The sequence below is a fragment of the Mytilus galloprovincialis genome, chromosome 4, assembly GCF_965363235.1.
Source record: "Mytilus galloprovincialis chromosome 4, xbMytGall1.hap1.1, whole genome shotgun sequence".
Lineage (NCBI taxonomy): Eukaryota > Metazoa > Mollusca > Bivalvia > Mytilida > Mytilidae > Mytilus > Mytilus galloprovincialis.
Window position 1 is genome coordinate 72,464,044 of NC_134841.1, and position 21,602 is coordinate 72,485,645.

The following is a 21,602-nucleotide window of genomic DNA, read 5'->3' on the forward strand; positions in this document are numbered from 1 at the left end:
TTCAACAATTTATTTCAAAATAATGTATGAAAACGATAAATCATCAAAAACTAATTCATAAATTAATATTCTCAATCAATAAATGTTTCCTCCCTTAAATAACAGCAATACAATTAAACAGAATATAGTCCTTCTTCATTTAGATAAATCTATCTTCATAATGTATGAATACACTGATTTCAATGAATTTAATAGTCTAAATAACTACTATGATCTACAAATTTGTGAATATATATCATTCAACAAAAATAAATTGTACATGCAATCATTTCTATATATGAAAAAAAACTAATTTCTTGCAAAACATGTTACAACTCAAGTTTATACTTTCCGTTCAGTTATGGCAAGTCTCTGAATGATTATTTTAAAACTTTATTAAGTTTATAATCTTGGGATAACATATTTCTCTGTGAATGCTACAATGGGTGCTCCCGTAGGAATTCCTGGGAATGGTCCTGAAGATCCTGCAATATCTAGATGGGAATATGGTAATGGATTGTTTGAATCTATTCCATGCTGAAAAAGAATACAGAAACATAAATGGTGATGAAGTGTCATACATTTAACTGTTTTGTTTGTTACATTGTATATTTAGTTGACAAGTGAGACATCTATAATATCTTTCAGAATAAAGATTCTTCAATATGGGAAAGTCCATAGCTAATAGACCACTTTTGAGTTTGTCCAAAACCGGAAAAAACTCGGATAGAATTCCTAGTAACGATTGCCACAATTTTTTAACACTAATGATCAACAGTTTTCTAATGCAGAGACTAATGGAGTGAAATTTTACATTTAAGTTAATTAAATTTATTTCTTAATTCAAAAAAGAAATCAGTGAAATCATATTAAATTAATTAAATTTGTTTTTAAACAGAAGTGCTATGAACCTAAAACACTCTTACCTTTTCCAAACCTGAAGCCTTGACCAGGAATGCACCTGGTCCTTGATGTCCACGAGCTGTCATTGTTGAAGGGGAATTGTTAGCCTGTAACACATCTTCATATTCTGATTTTCCAGTGTGGAACTCATAATCCTTTAAAACATGAGAATATATTTGAAAATAAATATTTGTATGCCTTATTTTATGCGCCTTATGCTAATCAGCAACACATATCTTTTGAGTCTACATTCCTGATAAAAATTATTACTTAATAAATTGAGAAACTGATCTAATTATGAAAACTGAACACATTTGCACCATTCAGTTAAAAATGAAAATGCAGTCGAAATTCTGTGTAATATGGCTTCTACTGAAGCTTCTATGGGATTATGATTATGATCTTCAAATCCCTTTTTAGAGGATATCATCTAATCCTGAAATAGTAAGATTGTGATTTTCTAGTAACCATGGACAATGCAAAACAAAAGGCATCTGTAAAATACCAGTCTTCTGGACCATGTATAATAAGTTTTAATGAGGTCTCCTCTTCACTAAACTACAATACATGTCTCGCCCTTTAAAAATATTAGCATTAATAATTTTTTTTGGGGTCAAAATACATTCATTTACACAACAGAGGATATCCAAAAAAACAAGAATATACTGATTAGAAAATTAGACTTTGCTAATAGTTAAAAGTACATACATCTCTCCTAAGTGTTGATATTTCAAATGGATCACCAATACGATCCCCTGCTTCCTGCATAGTTTGTGCTGTCTTCAATTTTCTTGCTGGACCATTGTCCATTATTATCTGAAAATTAATAAGAAATTTGAGTACATTATTTTCATCTTATTCAAAATACACTAAATGCCTATAAAAATATCTTTTTCAAGAAACTTTTAATCATTTATGTACCTTGCAATATCATCCAATATGTTTCTTATTTTCTTTAGTAAAGCAATTTCTGAGTGTTTTTGTTTGTTTGATAAACATACAGAGGCAAATACTTCCTACATATTTCAAGACTATTAAGATTACTAAGAAGGTAACAGGTTAAACCCTTCCTTCATTGACCTTGTTTAAATGGCTTTTTTCAATAAAATATTTGGTGTCCAATAACATTCAAATCATCAGAATAAACTTTAAAAAAGTCTTAAAAAGTTATAAACATGCAATCTTGTTTTCTAAAAACTCCTGTTAACATATTTTTCACTTGGTTCCATGGGAAAGAATTATTGCAGACCGAGTAATTTATGTAATTTTATTTTAAAGATTGTGTAAAGAGACCATTCCCTAATCAAAACCATTAAAAAAAACCCAATAACTTACTGAATAATTAGGTCCCATTGCTCTAATGGCATGTCCTGTGAGGGTTGCTATGGTGAATAACTGTGGATTGACAGCTGATAGTGCCTGTAATAATAAAATGAAAATTTCTCAAAACAATTTTTTTCTGGTAGTAGGTTCAAAATTTAAAATGGCAAAACTCTGCAAACAGGTGATACAAACACTATGTTGATAAACAAAATGTACACAACTTTCATTGCTTTTGTGAAGAGTCATTACTAAAATAGTTATCATTGAAAAAAACTAAAAGTGGGATAATACACTTTTTTACTAAAAGCTTTGAAGTTGAACTTGAGTAGTAAATACATTTTTCTTTCAAAATTCAAATTTTAATTTTAGAGATATCAAAAAAAACTCGTTTTTAAAGTTTTAACTTGTATGTGTGCATTACATGAATAAAAAAAAAACAGAACAAGAATGTGTCCATAGTACACAGATGCCCCACTCGCACTGTCATTTTCCATGTTCAGTGGACCGTGAAATTGGGGTAAAAACTTTAATTTGGCATTTAAATTAGAAAGATTATACCATGGGTAACATGTGTACTAAGTTTAAAGTTGATTGGACTTCAACTTTATCAAAAACTACCTTGACCAAAAACTTTAACCTGAACTTTGCACTATCAATTTCTATGTTCAGTGGACCGTGAAATTGGGTTCAAAACTTTAATTTGGCATTAAAATTAGAAAGATCATATCATGGGTAACATGTGTACTAAGTTTAAACTTGATTGGACTTCAACTTCATCAAAAACTACCTTGACCAAAAACTTTAACCTGAAGCAGGACGAACGGAGGAACGGACGGACAACGAACAGACAGACGGACGAACGGACGTATACACCAGAAAACATAATGCCCCTCTACTATCGTAGGTTGGGCATAAAAACAAATATGAGAACCAATATTATTTCCTATTTAAATATATCACATACATCTTCTTTCATTTTGCATAATACATCAGCCATGACCATTCTTCCTTCAGCATCAGTATTACCCACACGGACCCTCACTCCAGCTCTTGATGTAATAATCTCATCAGCAACATAACATTCTAAAATGAAATGTCTTTTTTAATATTTCATTTTCAAAAATATTCTCTGGTGAAAAGATAATATTCTGATTAAATGATACTACAGCTATATCATGTGGGATGAAGAATTTCTTTATTGTAGATTTTTTGTAAATAACTATAATATTTAATGATAAGAGTATCAAAATATATCAGAAGGAATAGTGGAAGAAAATTTTTGTCTCATTCCTTTCTCATATAATATATAATGATATATGGTCAAAACTATTTTTCTTGTAATCTAAAAGTTCTATTTCTATTTTGGCAGAGTACCTTGCAACCTAGCTGCAGACATCTTATTTAAAAAGACATGTGACCTTGAACATGTTTAGAACCTTACTTAACTAAAAGTGACCTGGTGACCTGAAGCATTTTTAAAAAGGCCTGTATCCTTCTATAGCCCCAACCATTACCTCTATTTCTAGTCAAATTCTACAACTCTTGAAAGATTGTATTAAAGTTGTCAATAAGTATAAACTTCCTAAATTACCATTCCTAAAGAGTTTTTTAGGAAATCTGCAATGACATACCTGAACCAGAGTATGACTTGTTAAAAATAAGCAAACAAAATGGAAAACATAGTGTAATTTATGTCTGTTTTGCACTTTATACTATAGAAATGTACAAAATCACCTATTTAAATACCAATAAAATAACATCTGGAGAGATAAAAATCCATCTTACCTTGTCCTACACTATTCCTCACCATTGCCAATCCTCCTACAACTTTGAGTCCCTTTGGTTTAAGCATGGATAAGATCTAAAATAAATAACCATTATAAAAGATTAAAAATTGATTATATGTTTGATGGTCTTAAAATATCTTGACCATATTTGCATCATGATAATTTTATTCATGCAATTTAATTAACCTGATTAATTTCTGCTTAAACTAACTGTAATAAATCTCTACAATCACTTTTCTTAAACAGGAAGTCACACATGATTTAGTGCAAGGTATAAATGATACTTCCAGTTCTAAGACATGTACCAAAACTTGCATGCTCAAAGGGTTTGAAAAAAATATCTCTGTTTCTCTAATTCTATGGAAATATATCCTTTTCCGAAACCAATATCATAAAAAAATTTAATCAACGTGTGGTTGCTGGTGATCTCAGAAGATAATTGACTGAGTCAAAGGGACATAACCTTTCTCAGCTCCTGAATTGATCAAAATGTTCTAACAGGTGTTAATGAAATTGACAACTTCATGGAAAGTGGAAGGCACTCGAAGGGGATTTTGGTTTAGAAAAGAAGAAAATATATCTTTTAATCATTAGAGAAACAGATTATTACACAGTAACGCATGGATTATCGGATTTATCCAATCTCTATAGTTAAATTATAAGTTTTAAAGTCTCACCGAGGCTCTGACTTTATTATTGATAATTTAACTATCTCGATTGGATAAATCCGATAATCCACTTGCATCAATGTAATAATCTATATGTATCCAACATCAGTTCTGAAAATCTCAACAATATCAGTTCTATATGCCAAATATCAAATCAATCCAAACAGAAACAAGTGAAACTGCGAGCTACTGCTCACTGATGATACCCCCGCCGCAAGTGGATAATATTAATAGTGTAAAAATATGCAAGTGTTCGGTAAACAGGAAGTTGTCGAGTGATGAATCTGAAAACGCATCACACGGTATAGCTGACTTATAAAAATCCTGAAACCAAATTTCAGAAATCCTTGTATTGTAGTTCCTGAGAAAAATGTGACGAAAATTTTTAACTTGGTTATCATGTGTAAAATCATACAAGTGTTCGGTAAACAGGAAGTTGTCGAGTGATGAATCTGAAAACGCATCACACGGTATAGCTGACTTATATAAATCCTGAAACCAAATTTCAGAAATCCTTGTATTGTAGTTCCTGAGAAAAATGTGACGAAAATTTTCAACTTGGCTATCATGTGTAAAATCAGACAAGTGTTCGGTAAACAGGAAGTTGTCAAGTGATGAATCTGAAAACGCATCACACGGTATGGCTGACATATATAAATGTTGATACCAAATTACAGAAAGGGTGGATGTGTAGTTCCTGAGAAAAATGTGACGAAAGTTTCATGGGACGGACTGACTGACGGACGGACTGACGGACTGATGGACGGACTGACGGACTGACTGACGGACGGACTGACAGACTGATGGACGGACTGACGGACGGACGGACAGACAGAGGTAAAACAGTATACCCCCCCTTTTTTAAAGCGGGGGTATAAATACAGAAGCTTAGTAAAATGTAAATACAGAAGCTTAGAAAAATGTAAATACAGAAGCTTAGTAAAATGTAACTAAAGAACTGGATTGATGAACAGAATAACAAGGTGAGTGCAGGTACCTTTAAAATACTGTACCAGCATTACTTCAATTTCTTACAAATCTTTTTAATACTTAAGGAGGTAGACCTAGGTTAAGGGAAATAACTCTTAAAATCATCAATACGTTTGTGTCAACCATTTTCAAAAACATATTGTAAGCTTCTAGGTTACATAGATTATTTTTAATCTGTTTCAGGTAAATGCTTAAAAAACATTGATGAACTTGACTTTTACAAACGCTTAACTGATTTAAAGAGTTATCTCCCTGAACCAAGGTCTACCACCTTAATTACAGAGATAAACAAAAATCAAGTCCTAAAACTCAAACCTCAAATAATTGTACAGTTAGTGAATTAAAGAATCATTATCCTTAGAAATTTACTAAAGAAAAAAAAATTACATGTTTGAATTTATAAGGAGCAACAAAAGGTGCCAAAACACAACTAAGAACATGTAAATGTATATGAAAAGAAACCCTGCCTTTCATTTGTCATGCCTGACACACAATATGTCCTTGTAATACCAACCTTGAAGAATCCTGCAACAGCAGCTGCCCCACATTTGTCTCTGTGCATACCTGCCATGACACCTCCAGCTTTGATGTCGGCACCACCTGTATCATAGGTAATTCCCTGAAATACAATGTGCTTCAACTTAAAAAAAGTGCTGATTTTATATAAAAAGGACTTATTTTCACTTTTGTATGTATTACAGATCAATGTTAAGTAAGAAGCTCTGAGGAGCATGTATTGCAAACCTCGAAAATTTGCACCAATTAAATGTTTACAATGCACAAGAAAAATCTGATACAACTGTCTAGAATAACCTACCTTGCCAACTAGAAAGAGAGTTGTATCTATTGGACCTTCACCTTCATATTCCAAGAAAATCAGTCTTCCTGTGTGTCTATCTACATCTGTAATGGAAGGTTAAATGGAATTAAAACAAGTAATTTTTACTTAGTTATAATGTGTTTTACAATGATGAAATGTGTCTACCTGACAGATAAAAATATCCCGATAAAATGAATAAAAAATGTCTGCTTATTTCTTTAGATTTTGTACTTCTGAAGTATTTTCATGAAACTTCTCATAAATGCTTATAAGTAGCAGTTTCTATGTGCCCTTCAGCTAGTGATCAAAAATTGCATTTGTAAAACTCAATTTTGAACAGTTGTTATGTTGCATATTATTTGTATTAAATGCACTATGATATGGGTTTTAATCATTTCCAAAAATAGCCATCCACATCATTTGGACTCTTGTGTCTGGTATATAGGTGTCTCATTGGCAATCAAAACACACTGCCTTATTTTCACATGAAAAATATTCACTTTTCTAAAAAATGTATGACTGCCAATTTAAAAATAATTGCGTATTCACTTATTTCTCATATTATTATTCTAAATTTGACTTACGGCTTGCACATCTGTTTACAGCTTCCAACAGGGGAAAACTCTTCTTGAATTCATTTTTATCAGAAATTACATTAATCTGGGGAAAAAAAAGCATATATAAATTTCACCTCTTCATTGCCATAAGCACATAGAATTCTGTCTTTTACACATTTTAATCAATTAAGAAATAAAATTTTTAAAATCAAATTATATCAAATATTACCTAAGTCAACATTATATATATATATATATATCTAATATTTGTTCATTTTATAGTTATTTAATGGTGATGTTGTACCCTTTTTGAAATGTTATATATTATATTTTGTAGTGGACGGAATCATATTACATGATCCATCGCCCTGTAAGATTAATCGTTGACTATTTATTCAGTCATTTTATATATATATATATATATATATATATATATATATATCGTTGACTATTTATTCAGTCATTTTATATATATATATGGGTTGATGTTTAGACGAGTTGTATATACATTATGTACACAGTCATGTATCACCATCATTGATGGCGATCCGATGGATACATCTGTTGTAGAGTTGTCACTGACTCAGACGTACTTATAAATATAATTATTTTCTGTGACTGTATATTACATTAATTTGTAGGATCCTTTACTATAGATAATTTAGCTGATCTGTAACAATAACATCTTCATGCCTTATATATCATGTACTGTAGTACGCCGCTAGATTAAAACTGACGAGGAAAGGTAACACACGGCCAGCGAAAGCTCTTTTTTGAGAGCCCAGGTGGTCGTGTGGTCTAGCGGAACGGCTGCAGTGCAGGCGATTTGGTGTCACGATATCACAATAGCATGGGTTTGAATCCCGGCGAGGGAAGAACCAAAAATTTGTGAAAGCAAATTTACAGATCTAACATTGTTGGGTTGATGTTTAGACGAGTTGTATATATATATATATATATATATATATATATCGTTGACTATTTATTCAGCCATTTTATATATATATATAAAATGACTGAATAAATAGTCAACAATTAATCTTACAGGGCGATGGATCATGTAATATGATTCTGTACACTACAAAATATAATATATAACAAGTCAAAAAGGGTACAACATCACCATTAAATAACTATAAAATGAACAAATATTAGATATTTAGGATAACAGATATCCTATATCATAGATATATATAGATATATATATACAGCTCGTCTAAACATCAACCCAACAATGTTAGATCTGTAAATTTACTTTGGCAATACTGTGAAAGTACTTTTATTCGTGGGGTACCAATTTTCGTGGTTTTCGTGGGTGACTTTATCCACAAATTTAAGTGTCCAACGAAATATAACAACCATTGTCCAAATCAAGACATGGAAATATCTCCTATTGGTAGGTTTGACTACTGATATGATCTTGAGGATATATTGAATAAGGCCAAATCTAAGAATATTTTAATAGCAGTCATAAACTACAACCGCATGCAGGATTATACCCATTTAATCTTTAATAACATAAAATGTACAACTTTTGATCTTTTAATTCGCATAAAAAAATATTTTTGTTCGATGAAAGTCAGATTTCTGGTATTGATATGCTAGTATGATAACGTGTTCATTTTATATCCTCATAGTTCTCGTACATAGAGGAAATAAAAATGCTTGGCTTGATTTTGATAAGAATTATTTGACAATTCAAGATACGTTTATAGCATTTGTTTATGTTACTGTTTTCTATAGCTGACATGTTTAAGGCCTAATTAACACATATGATGGTCTTTAATCTGTTGATCATTTTATCCGGCCCACTTTATCATGGGTTAATTAGTGTTATCACTACGATTTACGCGGGTCAATGATTACTTTGCAATTTCCTTCAATCCAGACTATTTGTAACTTCGTTTCTATAAAACCTTGAATTTTTCAATTATTTTTTTTTAAAAACTAAAATCCACGAATTTAAAAACCCACGAACATGTAAATATTGCTCAAACCACGAAAATTGATACGCACGAATTAAAGTACTTTCACAGTATATATATATATCTAATAAACTAGTATTAATTTTTTCTCTCAAAGTCTGTTGTTCTTATCCATGTAGACAGTTTGCTTTTAGTAGTTTCTTTTGAAAATGATGTGTGTCATTTCATGAAAGAATAGCAATTTGCAAAAAGTCTCTTTATTTGCAAGTCTGTACTTTTCCATATTTATTAATTATAGATCTTCTGGATTAAACTTGTCTTTCACAACCTGGCTCTGTAGTTTACTTGAACTTCATTCAGTATTTCTAATTGTCACAAGGAAAAAATTAACAGCATCTAAACTATGAAATTAACAATATTTTGGAAAAAAGGTTATGAAAAACAAATTCCTTGTTCAATATTTATATGTTAAGCTTGTATCAAAAACACTAATTCTACAGGGATTCTATCAAACTTTTGTTTACCTTGATGCCAGAATCTTTTAGAGTTTCTTGTACATATTGAAGAACACGAGGGGCAGCCATTCTTTCTGGGTCTGAACCTCCAATATCTCTAGCTACAACCCTATAATATAAAAATTATAAGATTTAAAGATAACCACTATAGTTCCCCTAGGGTATGTGTGGCATGACATTAAAAAGAATAGCATATCATTACCATTTTTCTTATTGAATTGAGAAGACAGTTACCATAAGAAAAAAAAGCTTCCTAAAGGGAACTATTGTCCTTTTTATCTTTATCCTGTAGTCATATTGCAATGTTTAATTCAGTTAAAAATGTAATAAAGTTCTGCAGCAAACAATCAAATGAATCCTTAATTTGCTGAAAACTTTAACTTTAATCTTTTAAATCATACCAAACCTGATATATTGCCTGAAGCATGGAAGACCAAAAGTGATAAATGGTATACAAATCAAAAATTTGTACCTATCCTATATTACCAAACACTGGTAAGGGTCACCCATGCATTCGTGAATTGAAATTGGCGTATGACATTTGCGCCAATTTTGAAAATTTTCATTCTTTCATTTGCGCCGATTTCATTCTTTCATTTGCGCCGATTTCATTTTTTCATTTGCACCGATTTGATATTTTTTCCTAATTGGATTTACAGGTAAGGTACAGGTAAGTTCATACTTTTACATTGGCTGAGTACAGAGTATAAAGACAAATCAAATGACATTGCAGTTGTTTTAAAATGGCTATCCCAATGTTTCGGGTTACCATGCATTCCTTTCCCTAAATGAAATCGATGACTGCTTCACGTTTGACATTGTCTGACGCTCCTTCTGATGACAAATGTCATACATTCTTAGACAACGTACAAGTACAAATTAGCTGTATTTGGCAAAACTTTTAGGAATGTTGGTCCTCTAGCTCTTCAACTTCGTACTTTATTTGGCCTTTTTAACTTTTTTGGATTCGAGCTTCACTGATGAGTCTTTTGTAGACGAAACGCGAGTCTGGCATATATACTAAATAAGTAGGTCCGGTAAGGGCCGATTTCGGCCTCAATTTTCAAGTTCATCTAACGAAAGATTTTAGACACTTTCTAAACACTTAAGTGTCTATTTCAATTGATTCAATTAGTTAATAGGGAAGATTTTAACTTAATAAGTCATTTAAAACGCCCCGATTCAAGCTTAAATATGAAAAATCTATCAAATATGCCAAAAATCGTCACTTTTCAGATGGTTTTTGTCAAAAATGAAAGTGGCCCCATCCGTGTTCATCCTCAACCTTTATATATATTATGTATTATCATCAAATACAACTTACATTTCAATATTATGAATGAACACGAATGCCGCCACTTTCATTTCAAACGGAAACCGTCTAAAATTTAACTAAAATGCTATAATTGTGAAGATTTCAGTAATTTAGCATGACTTAATGATGCTAGTACCCGATATATGTGCATTGTTTTGTCAAAAACAGCCCATATTTATGTAGCAGAAGAATTCTACTTTGCAATAAATATCTAAAAGATTTCATTTTCACAATTTTCTAAAACTGCTATATTTTGAGGCCAAAAAGGAGTCTTACTGAACCTACTCCTTTAGTCATATATTTTCAATTCGTCATTTTAGTATAAACTAAGTGCTTTAGTCTTAGGTTTATACTTCTTGATTTTAAGCAGGAGACAACAGTTATATACATTATGATTGACAATTCATAACATATGTACAACTGGCTAACGGAAGAGGTCTTTAATGATAAATGAAAATAACATTACTGGGATGGAGAGTTGTTTCATTGGCACTCATTCCACATCTTCTTAAATCATTTCACCTGTAATTTACCTGTTATTTACCTGTAAAAAAATGCAAAACGCCGATTGAAATGCTGAAAAGGTAGGGTTTTATCTGTTTTTTTAACATTTTCAGTTTTATGCCAGTAATTCTACAGTAACTAACATGTACTGGTAATTAGTTACATACCTTCCAGATTCTATAGCTGTAGTAACAGGGATGGATTTAGTAACTTTCACTTCATCACTACACCAAATACCCATTACATCAGCTTTACTCTTCTTTTCTGGTACATCTTCTCTAATCTCCAGTGGCTAAAAAGGTAAAAAGAAATATCTTGCAGGTTGAAACTGTCTGAAATAACTGAAGTAAAACATTTGAAAAACTTATAAAATGAATATATTATTTGCCTGTTATTTTTCAGAACAATATTTTACATAGTTATAGTGAAGTCATGTAAAAGAACTTGCTGTTATTGTCAATCTATCTGGTAAACTAATATTTAAGAAATTCATAAATTTGATTTTACATTCAACACATGAAACTGACACTTTACCACCACTTTTCTTTTTCACAGGATGTGATTTCAGTCTTCAACATCTCTGATAGACCCTGTACTCTACAGTCAGTTTTCAGTTTTGGGTAAGGGTAAAGTTAAGGTTAGGTTTTAGTGTTAGGACTAGAGTGTTATGGGTAGGCTTATTTAGGGTTTGGGTCAACTAAGTATAACCCTATACCAATTTGGCCAAATAAAGTAAATGAGGGCCATGATTACTGCAGGAATAAATGAATTCTGTATCATATAACTGTTGTGCCATTACTTATAAAACTACCTACCACATACAAAGCATGAAGTGCTCCAAGAGTTGCTACTTTCCCTGCAAATCCAACAAAGTTGTCATCAACTGGACGTACAAATAAAGGCTTCTTGCAACCAGCTTTCAAAGCCCTAAAATCATTAAAGTACATATTCATTATAACTTGTTATTGTTAAAAAGTTTAAAAACTTTATTGAAATATGACTTTTGCTAGATTTTAAATTCATTTTCATTATAAATCTTTCAGTGAATTCAGTGCTAATTTTCACGGATCTACTTTGATGACTATGAACAAAAATTACAGTTTCCATTTGACTGATGAAAAATAAAACTGAAAAGAAATCCTTGAACATTTAGAGAACTAAAAAAAAATAAACTTAGGTTTTCCAGCAAGAAATGAAAATATACAGGTCCATCCAATTCATTATTACTTGAGTTCCCACCTGCCAAAAACTGTGTTTAGAGAAAAGACCAAAGCTTTAACTAAGTTCTTCAGATACCTTTGCATTCCTTTAACAGCTGCATCTGCAAACCTTCTGACATCATCATAATCTCTATTCAGTGGTCCAGTTGGGGAAAATATCTGTTATAATAATTAAATTATGGTATTGGAATACTGTGGATTTTTTTGTAAACAAACATGAAAAACATTTGCAACTGGATGTTAAACAACCAACAATCAATTGATTTTTAATTGTGGGTACCAATTTTTGTTGATTTCGAAAACCACTTTTAATTTTCAACAAAGTTTGATTTTTGTATAGGCTTTTATGCAGATTTTGACTGAACCACAAAATCAAATATCAATAAAAATACAAATTTCCCACAATCCACCAATAAAATAAATCCAGAGTATAATATAATTTTCCCCGACTTTCAGCCTTTTTTAGTTTCCCTCTTATCTCTCAAAATTGCATAGTAGATCAGTCAATTTTCATAATAATTTAGATCTTTTACATTTAGATCTATTTATGGTAATGTTAAAATGTCAAATAACTATTTAATTTAGGCAATGATAATTCAAGCAGAAATAAATTTATCACCAGTAGAAAAAGGTAAATTTTCATGACAGATTAATTGCAAAAAATAAAAACAATGGAAGGTTAGAAGCATTACAAATATTCTTATAGCTGACTATACGGTATGGGCTTTGCTTATTGTTGAAGGCAGTACAGTGACCTATAGTTGTAATTTCTGTGTCATTTTGGTCTCTTGTGGAGAGTTGACTCATTGGCAATCATACCACATCTTTTTATTATATTATATATTCAAACTCACCAATCTTTTTGATGGAATAACATCTGTTTTTATAAATATCACTTCCTTTGTATAAACTTCATCAATCTGTAAAGATAGTTAAAATGCTAGATTATAGTCATTCTTTCCTTCTTTACCTAATATCTGAAGGACAAAAAGTGTCATAACAGTAAAGAAGGGAGCAATAAAAGATCATAATAACGGAAGGACCATGGCCAAAAGAAAAAAACACACCACAAGTCAACATATACATGTATACTCAATTAACTAGTTGAACACTGATAGAAACGTCAAGACAATAGACTAAAGCCAAATAGCTCATAACAGTACTTTCATTTAATTCTTTTTGATGGAATAACATTTGCTTTTATAAATATCACATCCTCCACAGCAAATTAAAAGTAATCATTCAAAACTATATTGTTTAACCCTACTGAAACATTACTCTTGAATGATAGTTGCTGTGAAAGTTATGATTTATAAACATGGCCTGCATGTATCATACAATTTAGAAATTTAAAATACAATGCAAACTCAAGTTACTTATAAAAAATTTAAAAAAATCTTTGGATATACAAAAGGACAGATAAACACATTAGAATGACAAGGTAGCAACTGGATCTTAATTTGAAATGGTAACATTTTAACAAAGTTCAACATATACTTTTGTTTAAGAAGCATGTAGTCCAAAATAAGGAAAATACCAAAGGGACATTCAACTTCATCAAAAACTACCATGACCAAAAGCTCTAACCTTAAGCAGGGCAGACCGACGAATGGATGAACAGACAAACAGAAGGACAGACGAACGGATGCACAGACCAGAAAACATAATGCCCCTCTACTATCGTAGCTGGGTCATAATAAACTGGTAATGCCATGGCGAAAAAAAGAGAAGACCAAAGACAAACAGCAGTATACATTACACTACATAGAAATCTAAAGAATGAGCAGCATAAAGCCCACAAAATTTGGGGTGATCTCAGGTGCTCTGGAAGGGTAAGTAGATCCTTCTTCACAAGTGGCAAACTTATATATCAGCAATACATGTTTCAATTAGTTTAGTTTATCTCATGAATAAAACATATCATACTTACCTCGCCATATTTTTCTATGACATCTTTGAGGGGCTCTAAATCACCCACAAGTTTGGATGGAGAGTCTGTTACTATAACAACACCATCATACTGGGGATCCTTGACCTTCACACAGGGCAATAGTTTAGGAAGCCTGAAAACAAAACACAGTTATTACACTACATGTATCTACATAATGGAAATAAACTCATCATAGATACTTGACTAAATTTTGTATATGACATCTTTGAGGGGCTCTAAATCACCCACAAGTTTGGTTCTATGAGAACTGTTTATATAGTTTCTTTAATGCAATTAAAAACTGACATCAACATCATATGTAGCCATTTCATGAGGGTTTATTATGTATTTTTTTTTTTTACATTAAACCCTTAATCAAGCTCCTCAAGAAGGAAGTCTATACAAGAATTATGTTCACTGCACTATCATGCCAAAAGGTGGTGGTCATCTGGAATTTCATAATTAACCTGAATGGTAAATTAAGTAGAGTCAATACCATGTAATTTATTTCATTTTGTACTTTTGAAAGTTCTCTGACACCAACAGCAAATCACAATGGGGAATGCATTGTTAAAGTAAATTAATAAGTTATTTATAATTTCCAGAATTTTCAACTGGAAGGATACTCCTTAGAAATCTAACCTATCGTTATACAACTAATATTGTACCCATGCATGAACACAGATCTTTTATATTCAAAGGACAGGTTATAAAGCTACCTTTTTCCCCATTTTCCTCAATACTTTCTTCATAGTAACAATTGATAATTTTAGCAATAACTTGCATGAAAGACAAATTCAAATACATTCCCTATTTCTTCATAAAGTTTCTCCAAAATATGACAAATGCTAAAAGATAACAGTCCATCAGTGAAAGGTCAGCTCATAATTTTTATATACTGTAAGAAGTGATGTGTATATGCATAATCAATTCTTGTAACTAGGTTAAGTATAAGTATGTAATGTATTCTGTCTATACTTAGTACAATTACATATTAGGTGAAGAAACTTTGCAAGGACTAAGAAATATCTAAGGATAAGACAATGAGTCATTTACATGGGGTCATCAATAGTTGTCAACCATTTTCATAAACCTGCAAAACACACACTTTTTCAAACTAATGAATAGGCCAAAATAATATTGATAAAAAGACTTTGACTTAGCTTGCCTTAATTCTATAGACGGTTAACTTTTCAAGTGACCACAACTTTTCTTATCCAAAATCCTTATCATTATCAAATGTTTCATCTGTAAACAAAATTTTGTGTAAGTATATTAAAAAGATGGAACAATAAATAAAATTTACAATTTATTTTTCTTTTAATCTAGACAACTTTATATTAAGTAAATATTTGACATGAGAGAAGAGTGTGTATTTCACAAAAAAAATATGGTTGAGACATTCTGAAGTATCTATTCAGATTATCATTAAAATGAAGTGATACAAATATGCTTATATCATAAGAGTATAATGTATCTTATTTTTTTTCTAATCACATGCTTTCAGGCATAAGTAAACTTATGAAAAAGATAACATTATAATCATACATACATCTTGATAAAAATATAGAGTCTAAACTAAAAGCTAAATCCTCCTTACATTTCTAACATGATTGAGTCATATAAACTGACAATTGACAATTGTTATAATTATGTCATACATAAATACTTTTCAATCAGTTGTATATTTTTTAAATTCCATTGTTCTTAGAGCTCAGTATTTTTCAAAAACTTTGTTTTGACTGTTTTATAAATACATTTTTAAATCTGTTTTTAAACTATGAATTCTGTTTGACAATTACATTTGTACTATAATTATGTCTTATGTAACAAGCACATTCACAGTTCTTAAAACATAGGGTTTTCAAAAAACTTTGTTTCATTTTTTTATAAAAATATCTAAGTCTTTTTTCAAATTTAGAATTCTGTTGCTATAATTATATTCTACATATATGCACATGATGCAAGCACACTTGAATCGGTGCAATTTTTTAAAAGTATTTAGTTCTTAGATCTTGGGGTTTTCAAAAAACTTTGTATTAAATGTTTTATAAATATATCTAGTCTTTTTAAACTTTGAATTCTTTTCCAGGTATTCAAATTTGCAGACAGTATAGAAAATTTCCAGTAAAGATTTAAAAAACAAGGATAAAGATCAAATAAATCATTAATAAAATAACACCAGCAATAGCTTTGGTACACTGTATAATCAAAACAAGAGTGCACACACTGAAATGTCTCGCCTTCTATACTAATCATTGATATTATGTTGATAGTCCTAAGTATAAAGCTAAGCTTTATTACAACTGTCACATAAACTTAACATTAACCAAGATAACTAAACAAAGACCAATGAACCTTGAAAAAGAGGTCCAGGTCAGATGAACCATGCCAGGCAGACAGGTACAGCTAACAATGCTTCTATACAACATATATAGTTGACACATTACTTATAGTTTAAGAAAAATAGACCAAAACACAAAAACTTAACACTGTGCAATGAACCGTGAAAATGAGGTCACGGTTAAATAAAACCTGCTCGACTGACATAAAGATCATAAAATATTTCCATACACCAAATATAGCTGACCTATGGCATATAGCATTAGATAAAAAGACCAAAACTCAAAAACTTAACTTTGACCACTGAACCATGAAAATGAGGTCAAGGTCACATGACATCTGCCCGCTAGACATGTACACTTCACAATCATTCCATACAACAAATATAGTAGACCTATTGCATATGGTATGAGAAAAACAGACCAAAACACAAAAATTTAACTATAACCACTGAACCATGAAAATGAGGTCAAGGTCAGATGACACCTGCCAGTTGGACATGTACACCTTACAGTCCTTCCATACACCGAATATACTAGCCTTATTGCTTATAGTATCTGAGATATGGACTTGACCACCAAAACTTAACCTTGTTCACTGATCCATGAAATGAGGTCGAGGTCAAGTGAAAACTGTCTGACAGACACGAGGACCTTGCAAGGTACGCACATATCAAATATAGTTATCCTATTACTTATAATAAGAGAAAATTCAACATTACAAAAAATTTGAACTTTTTTTTCAAGTGGTCACTGAACCATGAAAATGAGGTCAAGGACATTGGACATGTGACTGACGGAAACTTTGTAACATGAAGCATCTATATACAAAGTATGAAGCATCCAGGTCTTCCACCTTCTAAAATATAAAGCTTTTAAGAAGTGAGATAATACCGCCGCTGTAGCCGCCGCCGCCGCCGCCGGATCACTAACCCTATGTCGAGCTTTCTGCAACAAAAGTTGCAGGCTCGACAAAAATGAAAACCTAAAAATAAGACCTACTCAATGTTCTGCATAGAAATCATCTAAAATTTAACTTTAATATTAACTAGAGGCTCTCAAGAGCCTGTGTCGCTCACCTTGGTCTATGAGCATACTAAACAATAGACATGTAGATAAATTCATGACAAAATTGTGTTTTGGTGATGGTGATGTGTGTGTAGATCTTTCTTAGCATTCTTGCTGCTACAATTATCTCTATCTATAATGAACTTGTCCAAGTAATTACAGTTGAAAATATTTTCTAAAAATTTACAAAAATTTATGAAAATTGTTAAAAATTGACTTTAAAACCTGTAATTCAGTGGTTGTCGTTTGTTTACGTGTTACATATTTGTTTTTCGTTCATTTTTTTACATAAATAAGGCGGTTATTTTTCTTATTGAATGGTTTTACATTGTCTTATCAGGGCCTTTTATAGCTGACTATGCGGTATGGGCTATGCTCATTGTTGAAGGCCGTACAGTGACCTATAGTTGTTAATGTCTGTGTCATTTTGGTCTTTTGTGGATAGTTGTCTCATTGGCAATCATACTACATCTTCTTTTTTATATAAAGGTCAATAACTCCTTAAGGGGTCAACTGACCATTTCGGTCATGTTGACTAATTTGTAGATCTTACTTTGCTGAACATTATTGCTGTTTACAGTTTATCTCTATCTATAATAATATTCAAGATAATAACCAAAAACAGCAAAATTTCCTTAAAATTACCAATTCAGGGGCAGCAACCCAACAACTGGTTGTCCGATTTGTCTGAAAATTTCAGGGCAGATAGATCTTGACCTCATAAACAATTTTACCCCAGTCAGATTTGCTCTAAATGCTTTGGTTTTTGAGTTATAAGCCAAAAACTGCATTTTACTCCTATGTTCTATTTTTAGCCATGGCAGCCATCTTGGTTGGTTGGCCGGGTCACTCGACACATTTTTTAAACTAGATACCCCAATGATGATTGTGGCCAAGTTTGGTTTAATTTGGCTCAGTAGTTTCAGAGGAGACGATTTTTGTAAACGTTAAAGACGACGGACGACTGACGCAAAGTGATGGAAAAAGCTCAGTTGGCCCTGTGGGCCAGGTGAGCTAAAAATGTGAAGATTCCAGTAATTTAGCATGACTTAATGATGCTAGTTCCCGATATATGTGCATTTAATGGTAAAAAAACAGCCCATATTTAGTAAGCAGAAGCATTCTACTTTCCAATAAATAACTAAAAGTTTACATTTTAACAATTTTGAAAAACTGCTATATTTTAGGGCCAAAAAGGGGCCTTACTGTACCTACTCCTTTTACACATTAAAGTGTACGTAACATTGAGATAGTTCAAACTTTGTATTTAATTATCTGTCACAATTTGTACTAAAAAGTGTCAGAGACATATATATACACATATATATATGTCCCTGAAAGTGTTCAACATAAAAGTGTCCCATTTTTTTACCAATAATTTGACGGCTTCCATATCTCGGGCAAATTAAAAAAATACAGAACCTGCTCAATCAAGAAAGCTGTCAGATCCTTATAAGTGAAGAATTAACATGGGATCCTTTTTCAATTAGACTGCTTAATATGATGATAAATGATCATCAGTTGATATATTAATATGCATAAATATATGTAAGAAAGGTTAACAAATTGTATACCATTACTTCAAGCAAATTAGTATAGCATAACTGGCTATTTTACGTTAAGCAATAACAACAATAGGTAAAAGTTTGTGTGAATTGTACCTTTGTGTACTACAACTGTTATGTGAAAATGACGTCACAGCTGATCTGAAGTTATGAATGGGAAATACTCTTCTTATATGTTTTAAGTTACTGGTGAAACCTTTAAACAGCATTGAAATACTTTACAGATATTGCATAAAATAACGTAAAATATGTTGCTACACTTTCCTGAAAATATAACGATATATGTATGAAAGCAACGAGTTGTACCTTTGTGCTGAAATATTTAACACACAAGTATCATTTATTAAGGAGGAGGCTATAACTCCCAAATACCCGATAGTGTACGCTTTTAATTTTTGATGGATTGTAGCTTAGAAATTAATTGGCTTTCTGTCATATTTTAATTTAAATTATTGCTTTGTTGTAAATCAAGCTGATGATTTTATTAACTTTTCGTCATGATTGGGCCTCCTTTACTGAGCTGACTAAAAGGTATGGTTTTGATTCATTGTTATAGGCCATATGGTGGCCTATTTCTGTGTACATTACCCTTATCTCCTCTACTAAATATGAAATCTGTGGATAGTTGTCTCATTGGCAATCATACCACATCTTCTTACAAAAATGCCTTATTTAATATTATTAGTAAAAAAAATCATCTAAAGGAGTATCTATGGAAGCCACCAATTTCCTGTGTTATCCAAGTTCATTATTCCAACCATATTTATTTATTTTTCAATGGAATTAGTGTTATGGGATAATCGTTGTTATTACAAAATAATTTAATTTTGGATGTAACGCGTCTTCTGATTGGCTGACGTTATTTTGTTATGAGCCCATAGACATCATTTAGTCATGTAACCGTGACGTCATCAACGTTTTTCATGGTTTTCTACGGTTTAAAATGGAATTTAGAATTAAATTATAAGAAATGACTGTAATATTTTTTCTGTCTATTCGAAATAACATAAAAAATGTGGTGCACACTGTTGAATAACCCGCTACTCGCATTATTCAGTGTGCACCAAATTTTTTATGTTATTTCTTCATAGACAGAAAAAATATTACAGTCATTCCTTAAATGTACAATGCTAATTTTCCTGTTTCAAAGAATTTCAAATTATCTCCCCTTCTTGATGTTACTGACTGTAAATTATATATTTTTACTATGTTGAATAAGAACCATTTTTATCCATTTATATCTGGTGTATTGTATTTGCCAGAAGATTTAGTTAAATTAATGATTTCCAAAGCTTTTAACAATTTTTTACAATTGTTCAAAGACAATTAAGTGATTTTTCATTAGAATAAATCAGTTCGCTTAATTATCTCCCCTTTAAACACATTAACTGGAATTGTTTTGCTTCATGCACATTTTCATACAAGCATATATGCTTAATTTGTAAAGAGTTTTGATTGATTGATTGATTGATTGCAAGTACCTGTACAATAGTATATATCATGCTCATAATTGTTCAAGTGGTAGGATGGCTATATATGGATCAAAATTACACCTGAAACTTTAGTTCTCTAGATGACAGACTAACAGGTGAACAAAGCAACTATATGCTCCCTATTTTTTTCAAATGGAACATAAAAATATAGATAACCTGTAAGGCAATGATAATGATGATAATAGATTGGGGTTTAATGTCCAGTGTCAAATATTATATGCATTTCAGAAGAAAAAAATGTTACCAGTAATATAAAATGAAAATGAACTCTGCTTTGTACTCCACCAACTGTTTAGCCAAATTTTCAATGTGCTAGTCCACAATAAGACTGTCACTTACTCAGAACAGCAAATACCATTTTTTTTAGACATGAAACAATTAAAGTGTTGATCCAATAAAAATGTCCATTATCCCTAATTTCATACCACAGAGATCCAATGGTATGAAGAGGTTTGGGGGAAAGACCAATAGCAAATGCAGCTACGGCTAGATTAATAACCTCTCGTCAAATTGAGAAATTATCATTTAAAAACATTTACAGCAAATAAAATGGAACCATCAAATGGCCATAATAATGATACCCAAGATGACACATTTTCTGTCTAATTGCAAAAAAAAACCACTTTACAATTCATATTCTTGCCCAACAATATTGGTTTTAAATATGATGAGAAAGGGAATCTTGGCATAATGACTTA

At 31.3% G+C, this 21,602-nt stretch overlaps 1 protein-coding gene across 4 annotated transcripts in view; it reads right to left on the reverse strand.

The window, feature by feature from the left end:
• The window catches only part of LOC143072887 (putative aminopeptidase W07G4.4), a 23,446-nt gene continuing 1,844 nt past the window's right edge, over positions 1–21,602 (reverse strand). Inside the window, exons 2-17 of one of the 4 annotated variants that reach the window (XM_076248026.1) lie at positions 19,508–19,675; positions 14,437–14,569; positions 13,361–13,426; positions 12,583–12,665; positions 12,102–12,213; positions 11,454–11,578; positions 9,477–9,576; positions 7,055–7,130; positions 6,468–6,553; positions 6,165–6,269; positions 3,991–4,066; positions 3,170–3,288; positions 2,218–2,301; positions 1,591–1,698; positions 906–1,037; positions 1–516 (exon numbers count right to left, since the gene is read on the reverse strand). In XM_076248026.1, coding sequence (XP_076104141.1) covers positions 382–516; positions 906–1,037; positions 1,591–1,698; positions 2,218–2,301; positions 3,170–3,288; positions 3,991–4,066; positions 6,165–6,269; positions 6,468–6,553; positions 7,055–7,130; positions 9,477–9,576; positions 11,454–11,578; positions 12,102–12,213; positions 12,583–12,665; positions 13,361–13,426; positions 14,437–14,569; positions 19,508–19,620 — 1,653 coding nt within the window. In that variant the 5' untranslated portion in view covers positions 19,621–19,675 and the 3' untranslated portion in view covers positions 1–381. Of the gene's footprint in view, positions 517–905; positions 1,038–1,590; positions 1,699–2,217; positions 2,302–3,169; positions 3,289–3,990; positions 4,067–6,164; positions 6,270–6,467; positions 6,554–7,054; positions 7,131–9,476; positions 9,577–11,453; positions 11,579–12,101; positions 12,214–12,582; positions 12,666–13,360; positions 13,427–14,436; positions 14,570–15,988; positions 16,074–19,507; positions 19,676–21,602 lie in introns of those variants that run through there. The other 3 variants (XM_076248029.1, XM_076248027.1, XM_076248028.1) reach the window with 3 other exon arrangements.